This window comes from Podarcis gaigeae, assembly GCF_964106915.1.
Source record: "Podarcis gaigeae genome assembly, chromosome: 11".
NCBI lineage: Eukaryota > Metazoa > Chordata > Lepidosauria > Squamata > Lacertidae > Podarcis > Podarcis gaigeae.
Window position 1 is genome coordinate 5,772,563 of NC_139687.1, and position 15,517 is coordinate 5,788,079.

The following is a 15,517-nucleotide window of genomic DNA, read 5'->3' on the forward strand; positions in this document are numbered from 1 at the left end:
GCGAGTATGCAGCAAATGGCTTGACCTCAGACCAATTTTAGTCTCCATCTGTCTAACAGACATGAAGATAAAAGCTCTTTATAGGGTGTTCTTAGATTTTTTTTTTCTTTTAAAAAAAGCATTGCAAGCCAGGATTCAGCCTGATAGAACATTAATAAGGAAACGGGAGCCTTTTGTACAATTGGAACACACTTCGATTGCTGTTCTTTATTATCTGAAATACTCCCATTTTTCAAAGTCTCTTTTCTTAACTTAAAAAAAAAAATGTTGAGACACAATGATTTGGAGCAAAAGATACCAAGTGAGGAGTGTTTCCAGTTGCTGGGTTGGGAGAGGAATAAATAGCCAATTCCTGTATGTGCTCACTTGAGCCAAGCCAGTTTGTTTTATAGGTTTCCTATGTTCAGAAGTATCTTCAAGTCAAACAAAAGCAGTCAACATGTGCACAGCCAAAGAGTTAAAGTCACAGTGAAATGCTGAACATGCTGGTAGTATCTACAGCCCATTTACTTTTCAGGACCTGTAGGCAAAGTTGAAGTAGTTAGAAATTAAGTATTCAGACATTTGTTTTGTTTTTTTAATAAATATTTATTAAAAGTTTTCTTTTTTATAAATTACAATACAAATAAAAAAAACAAGATAACACATATCGTGACATATTTTCTTAACTTCTTTGGACTCCCTCACATCTCCCGCTCCTGCGTTCCTAATTTATAAATATCTAACCAGCAATTTATCACCTTATTTCCATTCTTATTATCTAATTTTCCAATGTTGTATCTCAAATTTTCAATATCATTTATTCAAACCTTAAAAGTTTAAATTTAGCCTAATAATTATCCAAAATTTGTCTTTTCTTAAGTTTAACTTATCTTCATATATCACTTTGCTTAGCTTAATGGTGCCAAGTTATTTATAATCTAGCATCCTTCTTAACATTCATACAATTTGCAATGTTTCTGTAGGTAAGTCTTGAATTTCAGACATTTGAACTTGCTAGTTCCCTAAATATCCTGCCATATGCAACCATTACTTAATTCCCCCTCCCTCCAATACACATGCATTATTAGCCTCCTTTAAGGGGAAAAAATCCTGCTAAAATATGCTAGTCTCTTATTTTGGCAGTGACAGCAACACATTAAGAGGCAATGTGCCATTTCAAGAAGTTTAAACCCCCACAGTATATCAATGTCAAACAACAGCATGTCAAACTAAGATTCAATTCAGGTAAGTGCCACTGCCAAATGTTCTTGTTCCCAGACGTGCTTTAAGATTATTTTTATTGCTTAAAATTTAATTTGTTCCAACTCACGTCGCCATGACAACATTGGCTAGCCCTGCAAATCATTTGGGTAATTGGATATCTTATCTCTCTATTGCTCTCAAATCGAATGATTCTGCTAGAATTGTAACAGCCAATCAAGTTTACAGGCCTCCTGAGTAATAGACTTAGAAAAGTAGCCACATTCATCTCCTATTTACAGCCATATTAACCATCACACACACAAAAGCCATAGAAGGTGGCCTTCAACTACATTTCAAGTTATCAGTGCTGTCACCGTCAATATTATCATCAACAGAAAGGGGTGGGAAAACTTACTCCAAACAGATTAAACTCAACTGATAAACAGGAATACATATCCATTTCAAATGAGCTTTGATCAGGTGCTGTCTAGATACATTTGCAACAGCAACACATCACTTCAAACTTCCCCAGCCTCCTTAGATCCAATGTAGTGACTGCATTCACATAACAGGATGGCAAAATAGCATTATCAGCCCCTACCCAGCATAGAAATTGAGATTACCACCGTTTTGACTAGCATGTGCCTTTGTGTTTGTCTGGGTGGCATTAATGTGAGTGGATGCCAAACTCAAAAAGGGATACTCATTGTATTATGCTCCTCTTGTCCTTGTTCATTATTCTGATCCAGTTAAAACCAGAGCAATTTGATTCAGTGGATTTAATTTTCCTAACTGGCTTGTGGGTGGTACTGTTAATTGTTCACCTTTTCATTTATTTTCAAGCCATGAGTGTTCTACTCTTTGTGAGGGCTAAATTACACCAGATTAGTTTCCAAAAATAAGTTTCACTTCCATACAGGAAACTATGGGTAATGTCACACGTGGCAAATGCAGACATGCACATGCCTCTTTTGTCACCTCAACAGGCCAGCCGGGGATCCCCAACATTCGTGTGTGTTTTTCGCTCTCCCTCTATGCACATTTCTGAAGTTGTCACATGACTTACACAATACCTCTGCAGGCATATGAAGCAAGTCTAAGTTCACTTATTTTCACACATGGTACCCCTTCTCCCTTTCTCCCAAGTAAGCTTAAGTGTAATTTACTATATATTCATGACTGGTACTGATGTACAATAGTACTATCCCCCCATTTCATTCATTAATATACTACTTTTCAGATAAGAAAAGAAAAACAAAATTAAATACAGCACATAAAAAACAACATCCATAAAGTTGGTTTCCACTCACTCAATACCCACATGCATTCCACATCTATCACTGCCATCAACCTACATCAGCCCCCACAAAGCACTCTCAACAGTTACTGATCCCAAGAATCCCCTAGGTGCATATACAAAAGACCACAGCACAACATTAGCAGCCGGGATGCTTCGAGATTGAAACCAAATTTAATCTGGGACTCCACCAACATCAATGAAAGTCTAACATGGTCACCCATTCACACTGGGGTTGGTGTTGAAGGCAGAGGAACTAAATTCTCACCCTAGTTGTCAAATAACAATTTGCAGCTCCTACAGAGAAGTGATAATCGGTCAGCCCCTTTTTAAAGGGTCACATGCTCTTACCCTAGCACAGCATCACACACTCTGCCAAAACACACTAATAAAGGGGATAGGTCCCTTGCCCACAAGCACCCCAAAACCTTGGCTCAGCAATGTTTGTAACATTTGTTAAAGGTATTGGTGGGCCATTAAACTGTGCTCTGCCCTTTAGCCTATCCGCTATGCTATATTATATAAAGAATTTAATTGAAGGTTTCATTCCTTTCTGACCCTGTTCACATCCTCAGTCATCTTTGATTCATCTGACGGAAGAGAACTGATGCCCATTAAAACATTATGACATAATGTTAGTCGGGTGGCACAAGAAATAATAGTTTATCGGCTATAGCTCGAAAACACATTCTTCCATTGATAAGATAGTTTGCTTAAAATGGTAATCTAAGTGCCAATACCTATATAGTGACTCAGTCAGTTATGACACTCTACTGAATGTTGAAGTGCTTGCACTTAACAATTCTGTAGCTGGGGTAATATAAAGTATTATGAAGGCACTGCCTTATGTCTGATCTGCAAATATCACTTCTTGTTGAAAGAACAAACATCTATGAAGTTACCCTAAGCCTGCTACCATATGCATATAGCTGCTTGCAGCTAAAACCAGTGAGGTTTACTTTTAAGTAAACATGTATTTGACTGGGCTGCAAGTTACAGGTGCATGGTGGCTAAGGGAAGCAATGTCAATACATGGATCACTCTACGAGCCTATTCACAGAACCACTGTGGGTTATTATTTTCTTTTTTAAAAAAAAAAGTGTGGAACTTTGCTCTTGTCAATGCGAAACTGAACTTGTCACCACCAACAGATTGGTGACAGTGCTCACTGAAGCTCATTCACACAACCAGCTTATTTCAGGCAATTTCAAAGAAAGCCAAATAAGCTAAAGAAGTCCTTGTAATAGCTGGGAGGGGTATATGTCTTACCCCCACATCTCCTAGGCTTAACTGAATGCCATCTTGACCAGGCAGCAAACAAAGACCCCTTGTGCTCTGCTCTCTTTCTACTAAACTGAAAGCTACCTTTGTATTTCCACTCACTAATCCATAGAAGCCTTTCACATGGCACAAAACAGAGGTTGCAGCATTTTGTTCCCTAAATCAATTTTCTTCTCAGCCATCCACTAGATGTTCCAGCACAGAGAAAGAACAGTCCTTCCCTTCTAATTCAAAAATCCATACTGCCATTGCCCTTGCAAACTGCTAAACAAGCAGTATTGGCAATTCACTTGTGTTCAGTAATATATTTACTGCAAATCCCAATGGCTTGCCTCCTAATGCAGTTTTCTATTGTGTCTGTTCTTGTCAATACACTGACTGGTCACCTTATTCCATAAGCTGCTTTGACCGACTGTTTACCCAAGATATCAAAAGGCTGGAAACGGAACAAGAAACAATCCAGTGTGGCTTGATTTTCTGTCCAATCATTTTTGAAAGCCTTACGACATAAGAGCTGCCACTTAGCCAGAGGTTTGTGTCACTGCTCCAGAAGCATGGCCCATGGCAGACCAGCCATGTCCTACTTTTCATCATTTCCAATCAGTCTTAATTGTTTAGATTGCCCCAATTAACCACAGTCAGACTGCAGGTAAGAACTCTTTACACACTGCCAGCCAAACCTATTGCTGAGGTTACAAAAGGAACATCCAACTGTCACACATTTCAAGAGAAGGTTTCTCTCAGAGCCAACTCAAACATTTGGAAGGGGAATGCGGTGCTGTCCTCTACTGTGGCTGCCCCCCCCCCCCGAATTTATGCAGTGGATTGCTTAATAGAAGAGATTCACTTTTCAAGCTCTTCTTGTGTGTGAAAAGTCCTGTTAAGGACTGAGCAGCTGAAGAGTGGTGGCGCTGGGAATTTTAGTTTCCAGAGAAATAACAGTTGAGGGGCAAGATTTTAACCCTTGCTCTTTTCTCAATATTCCTCTGCATCACCTTTCCCCACCATTGGAGTGCCCAGATGTGCATTCCCCCCCTCCCCCCGAAACCTTGGCTCTGTGGCCAAATGCCTGTCTAAATCCCTGAGCCAAACTAGACTGGGATGTGCTCTTCAGCACACCAGTGTTTAAAAAATATGTTCAGCTTAATTCCACAAAGATGGAGAATCAATGCATTCAGCAGAAATTCAGACAACATTTTATGACAGCAATTAAAATGCAGCAGCCAAAGGAAGGAGAAATTATCTTTAAATATGTTCTAATTATAGCCTGAGCCTGGATCCTCATGATTGATCCTCTTCCCTACATAACAAATTCCCTGCATGTAGAAAACTCGATATATTTACTGATATCTAGGTGAGCCTTCCCCCGTTATCTCAGCGAGAACTAGGTGAACACTACTACGCCTCTTAAGAAAGGTGTAGAGAACCAAGGATGTCTCTTGAATGAAAGGTAGATCTAGCAAAGTGCAAAAGGTGCAGCCAGACTGGGTGCAGATTTTCTGGGGTGCTGCAACTAAGATATCCAATGGAAGGCGAGAAGTGGGGGGCAGATTTTGGCACCGCAGAAAGTGCCACTGAAGTTTGAGAAATCAAGGTCCGCCACTGCTTAAATTGTCACTCTGTTTAACCCACTATTGTCAACATCCACTACTGATGATTTAATGAGCAATCAGGAAGAGATTTTTTGCAGCAAGAGTCTTGCATACAGAGAGCTTTATGAGTGCTTCCTTAAACGAAGGAGAAGAATAGTGCTGTTAGCAGTATGCACCGTTTTTGAAGTTGCAATTATTTGGAAGTGAGAAGGCAACAAGCCAGACAGAAAAGGGGGAGAAAACATAGAAGGGCAGAGTGACAAGCTTGCCTGAAGGCAGGTCAGAAAGATCATAGCAATCTACCCAAAGCAGACAAAGGCCCACCTGTCAGTTTTAGGATGGCTGGAACTCAAACACTGTAGTAGTTTATATAGTCTGTCAGTGGGTTCAGCAGTGATCAATCTTTCTTTGGCCGACTGCCACTGAACAAAGGCTAATCTTACACCTAAACAATTTGGGTTTTAACACACGAGAAGGTTTACCTTCTGGTTTACTCTGAAGGCCAACAGACATGATTGGCGAGAATGACACACAGAGAATGCTTCCTGTGTGGCTGATAATATTCAAGAAAACTCTGCAACTTGGCACCAGCTTTACCACAGTAACCACTGCTAACCCTGACTGCTATAATGAGCAACTCTTTTAAAAATGAATTATTGGCATGAAACTCATACATTTTACAGCTTGCTTCCTAGAATGATCTACATCAGGTTTCGATGGAGTACAAGCTTAGTACTTCCAAATGCAAGCTAGGGAAAAACCTAGTTGCTGCATATGAAAAAGTGTGCAGTTAACCGCAAAACACTCAAAGTCAGCCAGGTGGTTAGTCCCAGTGGCGTAGCGTGGGGGATGCAGGGGGGGCCGGCCGCACCGGGCGCAACATTTGGGTGTGCGCGCTCACACTCGCAGCTCTCTGCCCCTACCGAAATCCACGGGTTAGGGGGCGCAAATTACTTGCCTTGCCCCAGATGCTGACAACCCACGCTATGCCACTGGTTAGTCCTAATATCCCACATAGCCAAAACATGCCATCTTCTAAGGAAACACCCTTTTTGCTATATTTGTACCAGCTAAAGATTCCGATTCATGAAAAAAAGAGCTCAGGATCCAAGCCAATGAGGGGATGGAAGATGTTTCATGGTATTAAGCTGGTTGTATAGGCGCTGCTCTGGTTTGCCAGAAGCGGCTTAGTCATGCTGGCCACATGACCTGGAAGCTGTACACCGGCTCCCTCGGCTAATAAAGCGAGATGAGCGCCACAACGCCAGAGTTGTCTGTGACTGGACCTAACGGTCAGGGGTCCCTTTACCTTTATAGGCTAAAGTGCAGTGTCAGTTTAGATTTACTAGGCAAAATATGCCTGAATGAAGTACCTTTTTAAGACCTCTTAAAAATAGATTGAGACTGCATTCCTACACACACTGAGAAACAAGTCCCACTGAAATCAAGAGGAGGGGGGCATTTCTGAGTAACAGGTAGAGGCTTGACTTCTCTAACCTAGCTAAAGCAGTTGACATTTGTAAGAACAGGAGCTAGCTACATACCATGTGTATACAGAAACCCCAGCACTGCCCCTTGAAATGGGCAGCATGGAAGGACCATGAAAGAATCACACAGTGGGGATGTAATAGTGGCTGCCCATATCAGCTCCCCATGACTTCTAAGAGGGGACATGGCGGAAGCTGGGCAACAGGACACAGGCCACTAGCCTCCACCCTTTTATTGTCAAGAGTGAGTTTATAAAATCCATCAATTATACAGGTGGGATCCTTTCTGCTACTGCCTGCAGCTTCTGGTCCTGCAGAAATCTCTGCTAAAGAGGAGGGGAGAGAATTTACACATATTCCTCCTTCCTCCTGCTGTTCCTCATAAAGTGTGTTCTAGGTGGCTGAGGAACGCTCTGGTACAGCACGGAAGGGGTTTAGGGGGAATCACAGAATATTGCTTCCCCTCTTCTTCCATTTACAGAGGCATACATTGGAAGAAAACTATTCCTCAAGCAGAATGACGACACTGAAATCCATCCTGGGAGAACACTGACAACACTGAAAAGAAACTACAAATGTATGCAATAAATAACTTTTCTCCTTGAATTGACAGTCTGGATAACGGCAGTGTTTTACTATATTCAGGCTTTGTTAACACAGGAAGGCATGGAGAAAAACATATCTGGACCATATTAAAACACACTAGATGCAGGCCCCATCCCATTAACATTAGAGCTTAGTGAAAAACTTTCCCCATCATTGCATTTTTCAGTATATATGTATAGAAAAAGATGTTGTCAGAAGTGACAACTTTTGTGTCCCCTGATGATGCCTTGCTAAGCATTTGGTTATAAGCCATAAAGCAGGAATAATTTCAGCCTGTCAGGAGTCTAGCTAATGCCCAGTTTCCCCCTAGAGAGAATTCCTGTCAAACGTAATGAGAGCTCTGAAGGCCTTCTCTACAACATAATGAGCACTTAGGCCATGCTGGTGATCAGCCAGCAAAAAGCATCAATTTGAGCCTTGCTAGACCCCAGGGGCTACACATCACCAGTTTTAATAAGAATTATGATTACTCTCCACCAAATGCCCAAGAACATACTGTCCATGTTTCAAGATCAGGGAGTTTCCTCCGCACTTTTCAAATTTTTAAGATGATGATTTGGACAGACTTGAGAAGTCAAACTTCTCATTTTTCAGAAGCGATTGCTTAGCTGGGGTATGGATTGGTTTCAGTCTGTGAAACTGAAACATGGGTTTCTTTATTGGTTTATCTACCACTCTATACAATGTAAGGAGTACGCAAACTTCTACAAAAGGCTTAAAACATTTTCTTGCCAATTTGCAAGCGATTTGTTGGCAATTTATACTGTAGCCTAAAATATAGTCTCTGCCACAGGTAATACCACCCTGCCTATAAGATGCATGCTAAAATAAAATAAAAGAAAACAAAGCTATTATAGTAAATACACACATTATGGCGAAAGCAGAGGCCTCAGCTCCAGGGCTCTTTAATTTAGGGGGTTTAATCTTTAAAAAGTGAAGTCAGTTTTCAATCCATTGCTCCAAATTACACATTTTCTTCTGCTCTACCAGAAGATAATTTAATGTCAGTCACAATGTTAAAGTACTACCAATTAAGCTCACAAAGCCCATGATTTGTAACAAGCTGGCTGCATTTAGACCTCTGTTAAATAAAAGGTGTCAGCAAATAGCAGCTTAGACATTTTTGTTTTTCCAAGAGAAACTTTAGTATCTGTATCAACACAAGACGAGTAGTTTCAAAAGAAATACAGGCAACAAAATAAAGAGCGAGAATCCAGGAAAGGCGTGTTGTTGCTTTTTCCTAAAATTCAGCAATACATCCAAATACTGAAAGCTGCCGGAGTAGTTATGTGAATGAATACTTTGAATGCAAACATGTATTACCAAATGCACTTTCTATAGCTAAAAAGCATCTACCTTTGACACAGTGATAACTTCGCATTACCAAATACGATGTTCTTACATCCAATGGATTTTACAGACAAAAAAAATCAAAGAGTTCAGAGTTACAAAGCAGAATTCAGCACTGAAACACACTTGCTTAATGGAAGCCTTTGAATATACTGAAGATGTGAAGCCTGAACTAATCAATTTCTTTGCTGTGCCCTAGCCGGTCAGCCATGCTCTTTAATTTAATGAAACAAGAGTTTTAGATGAAATAGCACATATACATCAAGAAAGAATCGTATTGTTGCACTTTGAAATGTGTCCAACTGTGCAACTTCATCTAATGATAATTTTTTTAAGAGGCCATCGATTTCTAAAAGACTTATTGTACCAGCATCTTGATGAAAAAGTGGATGTCAGCATATCTACAGAATACTTACACCCTGCCATTAATGCTTTCTTTGGCAGACAATAACTACTCAATTGAAGGTCCTTTGGGCTGAGCAATCATTTAGCTTTTCTTCTCTTATGAGGTTCTTAGTGCCTTGTTCCACTTCAATACTCTTTTTATTCACCATTATAGTGGCCATAAGTGTGAATTTTATGGGAACTTGCAAACTCAGTCATAACCAAGAGCTTTCCAAGTCACTAATCTTTTCATGCTTTTAAATTGCTAGGATTTGAGCAACCATCAACATATGCGCTTGGACATAAGAGACTGGTTAGGCAGACCCAAGATTATAACGTGGAGTTTTCTCCTAGAAATTGGTTTCCTTGAAAGCACTTAACTTGAAATATTTTTGAAGACTCTTTTAGAACAGAGTAGCAATCATAACTCATTCGTATTTATGCCAACCCTCATATGGCCAACTGGTAGTTTATAGAAAAGCTATGCATTATACTTACACCATTCCCCTTCTCCCATCTTTGAGTTCATCTACATACACTATGGTTTTTTTAAAACTACAATCATTTTGCACCACAGCACTCTAGCAGTTTTGCAATTATGTATCATATCAATTTCTTACCTGTTTGTGCATTTCAATATTTAACCCATATGACATTTCATAGTACTAGAAAAAAGAGAGGGAAAAAATGTGTTAGAATCATGCAAAAGGCAGCAATGCTCTTACAAAGCTGATGGCGCAGGCTTGTTCAATCTACTACTCCAAAAGGTGATAGACAGAATTGTAAGCGAGCTGGTTTTGACTTAACATAAGGAGAAACTTCCAAACAGGAAGAACTGCTCAATTGTGGGACTGTCTATCTCTGTAGATCATGGGCTCTCTCCTTGGCTGGGGCTGTTTAAAGAGAGGACACTGCCTGGAATAGTTCCATCCTGCACTGCAGATCTTTCACTGAGCATGGGGCTAGGGCTAGGCTGGGTGACCTCCTAAGGGGTATTCCAATGCTATAATTTCAGTGTTTCATCAAAACAAATAAGGAGACAAGATTGTATTGTATTTACCATCACGTAGTGCCTTTGCATTTCTGTCTTTTCACTTGCCAGCTTCTCACATTCCAACTTAAGGCTAGGAAGAGAACAATATATTTTTGAAATAAAAAACAAACCAACCACGACACAGGTATTTTTAAGTATGTCAATTCAAGTATTTGCCATTGCTTGCATTCTGAAAAGAAAGTTGTTTGGAGAGCTGTCATAATATATCACAGTGTAAATACAGAGAAACTGTAGCATACTGCTTTAATATGGAAGATCAAGCTCAAATATGCAGAGTACATAATATCAACTCAGAACAAATTAAACACACATTTACTCAGATGATGTATAGAAGCCATGGTTCCAGTAGGGATCTATGATTGGTAGAGGCTGCAGTGAAGTACAATTCCTGATTTCTTGCCAGTGTTAATATTAAGAAAGTTAGTACATCTATCCCAAAGATAAAACACTAGAGTTCAGATTAATTATAGCAGTTTACATCTTTACATGTTCTTTCTAAGCAATCACTTTAAAACAGCAAAAACTACCTGAAATTATATACTATTTATACTATACTACTTCAATATTAGTACATTTCCACCTAGTATTGCACTATAAAGTTACCTGTTTAAAAAACTAAGCAAGAAATGAATCAGTATGAATTTGCATAATCGAATAGCACCTAAATGATAGCTAGGTACCGGCCCTTCTCAAAATTAACATCAGTTAAAACCCATGCATGCTTTTCTCCTATAAGGTGGACCATAGTGTGATTTAAGTGATGCCATTAAGAGATTATGGCATCACATGTATCCTTAACTACACCAGTAGTTGATGCCTTTCAGATGAAAGTAAAGCCACAATAGGATTCTGTGCACATTTACTGTGGAGAGGTTGGGCTACCCAGCTGCAATCATATCTATAAGCAAGTCCCAGCGAACACCACTGAATTTCCTCTGAAGTAAGCACAAAACTCTAACATGCAATGAACCCCAAATGGAAACTTACTTCTCCCATGTTTGGGATTGCAATGAAAGTGTGTTAATTCAAAATGTAAGTCTATAGGCCATCAAGATAAATCCTTTAGAAACTCAAACTGTTTTGCTGCTTCTCTCTCTCTCTCAAAGGGTAATTGCAGTGGTGTGCTAGAATACCTGATCAGCTCATACTATCTTAAAACTTTGCTGTCTCGGAATACTACTTATCTGAATTGGCTTGATCTTTTGAGTTAGAAGAGTTAAAACTGTGTACACATGAACCTCAAGCTAAATACCATGATCTCAGTATGTGTGTGTTTGTTTTGTTACAAACTAAGATAGTACGCTAACAAACCAAGTCTAGGACATGTTTGCTTGGAAAAGCCCTTCTGATTTCATTAGGACTTGCATACAGTAGACTTACCTCACTTTTACACCATATCACTTCCAATACCATAGCTGCTGTTTTGGCTTTGCATATTTACTAAGAAGTGAGTCTCACTGCACTTAGTGGGAGTTACTTCTAAGTGAACTTGCACATGATGAAATTATTAGCGGCCTGGGTAAGTGTTCAAACACCATTTTGTCAAGGCAGGAAAAACTGAACCCTTTACTAGCAGTGGTGACAAGTTCCTAGTATCCAAATGCCTCTGTTTCCCAAACAACAGAAGTTTAAATCGATGTTTCAACCATTTAGTAGTGGAATGCAGGAATATGACGACAAGAATACACTGGCTGACCAAATGTCAACTCAGTCTCTTTCAAAACTTTCCAAAGCAAATATTGACGGTTCCTGTGTAGTTCTGAAAGCACATTCTGGGGGAGGGTGCATTACGTTCGTCTGAACTGGTGAGCCTATGCAAAAAAAAATGGGGGGGGGGGGGGTTCTGACCATTGTTTTTAAGTGAGTGACAGCCTTAAACTGACTCCACACGCCACCACCTGGGCACAACTACAAAGTACATTTTGAACAAGCAAAACACACCCCACTGAACAAGCATGCTGTGGAGCAGCTTGAAATCCCCAAATCAGACGTGGCCTACAGAGCACAGGAAGGCAGGAATGAAGAAGGGACCAGGCCGCACCCACCTGTGATACTGAGCTTGAAGGAACTGGAACTCCTCCTTGATACGGTCTAGAGATTCTGGGATGGTGAACTTAAAAGGCTGTCCTGCAGCCTGGTGTGGCGTCTGGAGGAAGAGCAAGAAAACAAAGAGTTAGGAGGAATCTGTGTAGATAAGACGCAAAGTCATCTCTACAGCTAAAGTCCAACTACAGAGCACAACCCAAGGAGACAGTGGCCAGGGGCACATGACACTTAAAAAGTGGGGGGGGGGCCTTCAAGCAGCACTGGGGAAACAGGGCCTTGCAGATGATGTTGGACTCCAAGCCCCACCATCAGCCCAGGGATGAGGCAAGTGGGCGTCCGGCAACCTCTGGAGGGCCACAGCTTAGTTACCTGGCACAGAAATATCCTTTTGGAGATTCAAAAGTATTTTTCCATGGTCACCTGCCTGGTGCTTCTTCCCTACCTTTTAAAAACCTGCTGGTTAAGGATGCTGACTTGAATAATATATTGGGGGTCCATGACACACCATTTGAATGGCAATGTCCAACAACCTGGGGGCTCAAATGTTTTACTGGGGGACAGAAGACCCGTCTGCTCCTCCTTTTCAAAACAGTTTTGCAAAATGCTCTGGGAGATCCTCAAGAGGCAATATGCTCTCTCTGCAGGAACCATCATCTCAGGAGACACTTCGGGGGCGTCTAGGTTTCATGGGCAAGGTTGTTCTTTGGAGTGGGGGGGGGGGAGAAGCGCCGGCTGCCCGTCTCTCTTATCTAGCCCCGCAGTTGGGCTGGAAAGCGGAGATCGACCAGAGCAGCAGCAGCAGACCCCCCCCCCACTCCCCGCCATTGTCGGCTGGTAGACAAACAAGTCCCAGAATAAACAAAGGAGCCGGCGCTGCTCGGCGGGCCGAGGGAGCGGGCCGAGGCGCGGGCCCGCCAAGTTCCTCCGGCGGGACGGGCAGAGTTCGCAGGCGGCCGAGAGGGGCCCGTGCCTGGGAAGCGACCTTGCACGCACTTTGGGGGGGGGGAGACACGCAATCGGGGAGAGGGGGGCCACTTACGGGATGCCGGCTCTGCGGAAACATGACTCGGGCTGCTGCTGCTGCTGCTTTGCTCCTTCGCAGCTGAATGGCCGAAGTTTAAATCCCGAGGGGGAAAGCGCACCAAAGGCAGCCGGAGGGAGCGGAGCGGGACCGGGAGCCCCTACTCGGCCGCGCGGCTCAGCTGCACCATCCTCGCTTCAGCCGCTTCCTTTGTTGTGAGCTTTTGGAGGGGGGGGAATGTCACCGGGGAAGGGGAGCCCTGGCCGGGCAAGGGGGTCGCTTCTCGTCGCGGTCGCCCGTGCTCCTCCTCCTCCGACGGGGCGCCTTCCTCGCCCGCCCGCCCCCCAGCCAAGAAATCTCCTCTTTCCCTCCTCTCGCCCGGCTTCAAACTTGCGCGGTGCACTTGTAAGACCCCAAACTCCTGCGATCTCTTCGCAACTGGAAAATCCAAGGGAGTCCGAGTCCGACGGAAGGGCTGGCTCGTCCCGCTACAAAAGGCCACGCGGCTGCCGGCAGGGAGACTCGAGGCCGGGCGCGCCCGGGACCCGGGGACGGAAAGGGGGGTTGCGGTGCTGGATGGGGCGCGCCAAGCAAAGCGGCTCCAGGAAGCGGGGGATCCAGCCGCGCCCGGAGAGGGGCAAAGGGAAAAGCGCCCCCCGCCTGCCCGCCCCCACCAGCGCCGCTTCAGCCTCGCTTCCTCTCCCCGCAGCCAGGCGCCGCGCACGGGGCCGAAAGGAAGGGACGGGCTGCCTCCGTAGGCCCGCCGCGCATCGGACGGCGCCGAGCGGCCTCGGCGCTAGAGCCCCGCCAGGAAAGGACGGAGCGGCGGCGGCAGCATCCCCGCTCGCCTTCCCGCGCGGCCTCTGCTTCTCTCCCGCCGGCCGGCCGCCCGCCCGCCTCGCTCAATCCCGGGCCAAACTTCTCCCCAGGATCCCTCGAAGAAGAAACATCCAAGCGGAGCAGGCGATCGCCCTCCTCCTCGTCGTCCCGCCGCAAATAATCACAAGGCTTTCTCCTCTTCCATGGAGACCAGCTCGGCGCGCAAGAAGGAAACTCCGCGGGACGCGCAGCCCAGCTCGGCGGCGGGATCGCAATAAACGGGACACAAAGTATCCGCCCGCGCTGGTTACATTAACACGCGGTTTCACACTCCTCCAGCTAACCAGCCCCTTGGCCCCGCCCCCGGAGAGGGGGAGGAGGGGCGGGCGCCCAATCGCCTGCTCGGGAACCAACGTGGGGCCGTGACATCAGGCCAATGGGAAGCCGGCGCTGGCAGGCCTCGCCTCCCCCCTTCTCCCTCTCCTCCCCCCCCCCGCCTTTGCTAGGGAAGGCTTCCTCGCGGAGCTGCAGGACCCCTCCGAGCGAGCCAATGGGAGGCGGCGGAGCAGGCAGACAGGCAGGGAAAATGGGAAGGTCGGGGAGAAGGAGAGTGGAGAGGCTGAGCTGTCAATCAAAGTAACGTGGGCTTTTGAGAGAGACGGGGGGGGGGAGGATAGGCTAGGCTCTCTCTCTCTCTCTCTCTTTTATTATTATTATTCCTTTACCTTGCCCCGCTCTCTCCAGAAATCTGTGAAAATAACAGAGAGAGATAAATAATGCATTCCTGCTACAGGACAGTCAGGAGCTGGAGTCAGATAGATGCTGGCCTGTTTAAGCTAATGGAGGAACGAGGACCATGATGTGGCCTTGGAGGGCGGCGTGTTCATAGCGATCTGTATCAAAGTTTCCTCCGAACAACTCCTCTCCAGGGCTTCAGAAAAATGTAGCCTCCTCTCACAACGGTTTTATCTTTAATTTGTCAGAAGGCTCTCCGCGTGTGTTTACTGAAGCACCGACGTAGCCAGAAAGAGTAACGAGTCACTTTTTGAGATCTTAAGTGTATTTAGCCAATATCAAGACTTAACAGTTGGTCAAACATTTATTTTATTTTTATTTTTTTAACCCGATCAACGGCCTTTGAATTTAGGCCTATCTGTTTAGGTGACAATAAAAAATATAAAAGCACTCAACACAAGGCCACACCATTCTTTGCCAGCTCCCTATAGAGCCCAGCGTTGCCCTACTTTTGAGAACACCAAAGGCATGTTTGACCTCTGATGTCCCCGCTATCTCTGCCAGGCATATTGGAAGTTTTGTTCGTGGGATAAAGAGGAATTTAGGCAGCGGCTAACCCACCAGTAATGAGTTTAAAGAGACTGTTGTTGATAGGATAGG

General features: G+C 43.9%; 1 protein-coding gene across 2 annotated transcripts in view; it reads right to left on the reverse strand.

Moving 5' to 3' along the window:
• Positions 1–14,450, reverse strand: part of LOC310826738 (transducin-like enhancer protein 1) — a 77,476-nt gene extending 63,026 nt beyond the window's left edge. For both annotated transcript variants that reach the window (XM_083702010.1, XM_083702009.1), the window contains exons 1-4: positions 13,322–14,450; positions 12,282–12,382; positions 10,243–10,306; positions 9,803–9,847 (exon numbers count right to left, since the gene is read on the reverse strand). In XM_083702010.1, the coding sequence (XP_083558136.1) occupies positions 9,803–9,847; positions 10,243–10,306; positions 12,282–12,382; positions 13,322–13,345 (234 nt within the window). In that variant the 5' untranslated portion in view covers positions 13,346–14,450. The remainder of the gene's footprint in view (positions 1–9,802; positions 9,848–10,242; positions 10,307–12,281; positions 12,383–13,321) is intronic.
• Positions 14,451–15,517: the final 1,067 nt, after the last annotated feature.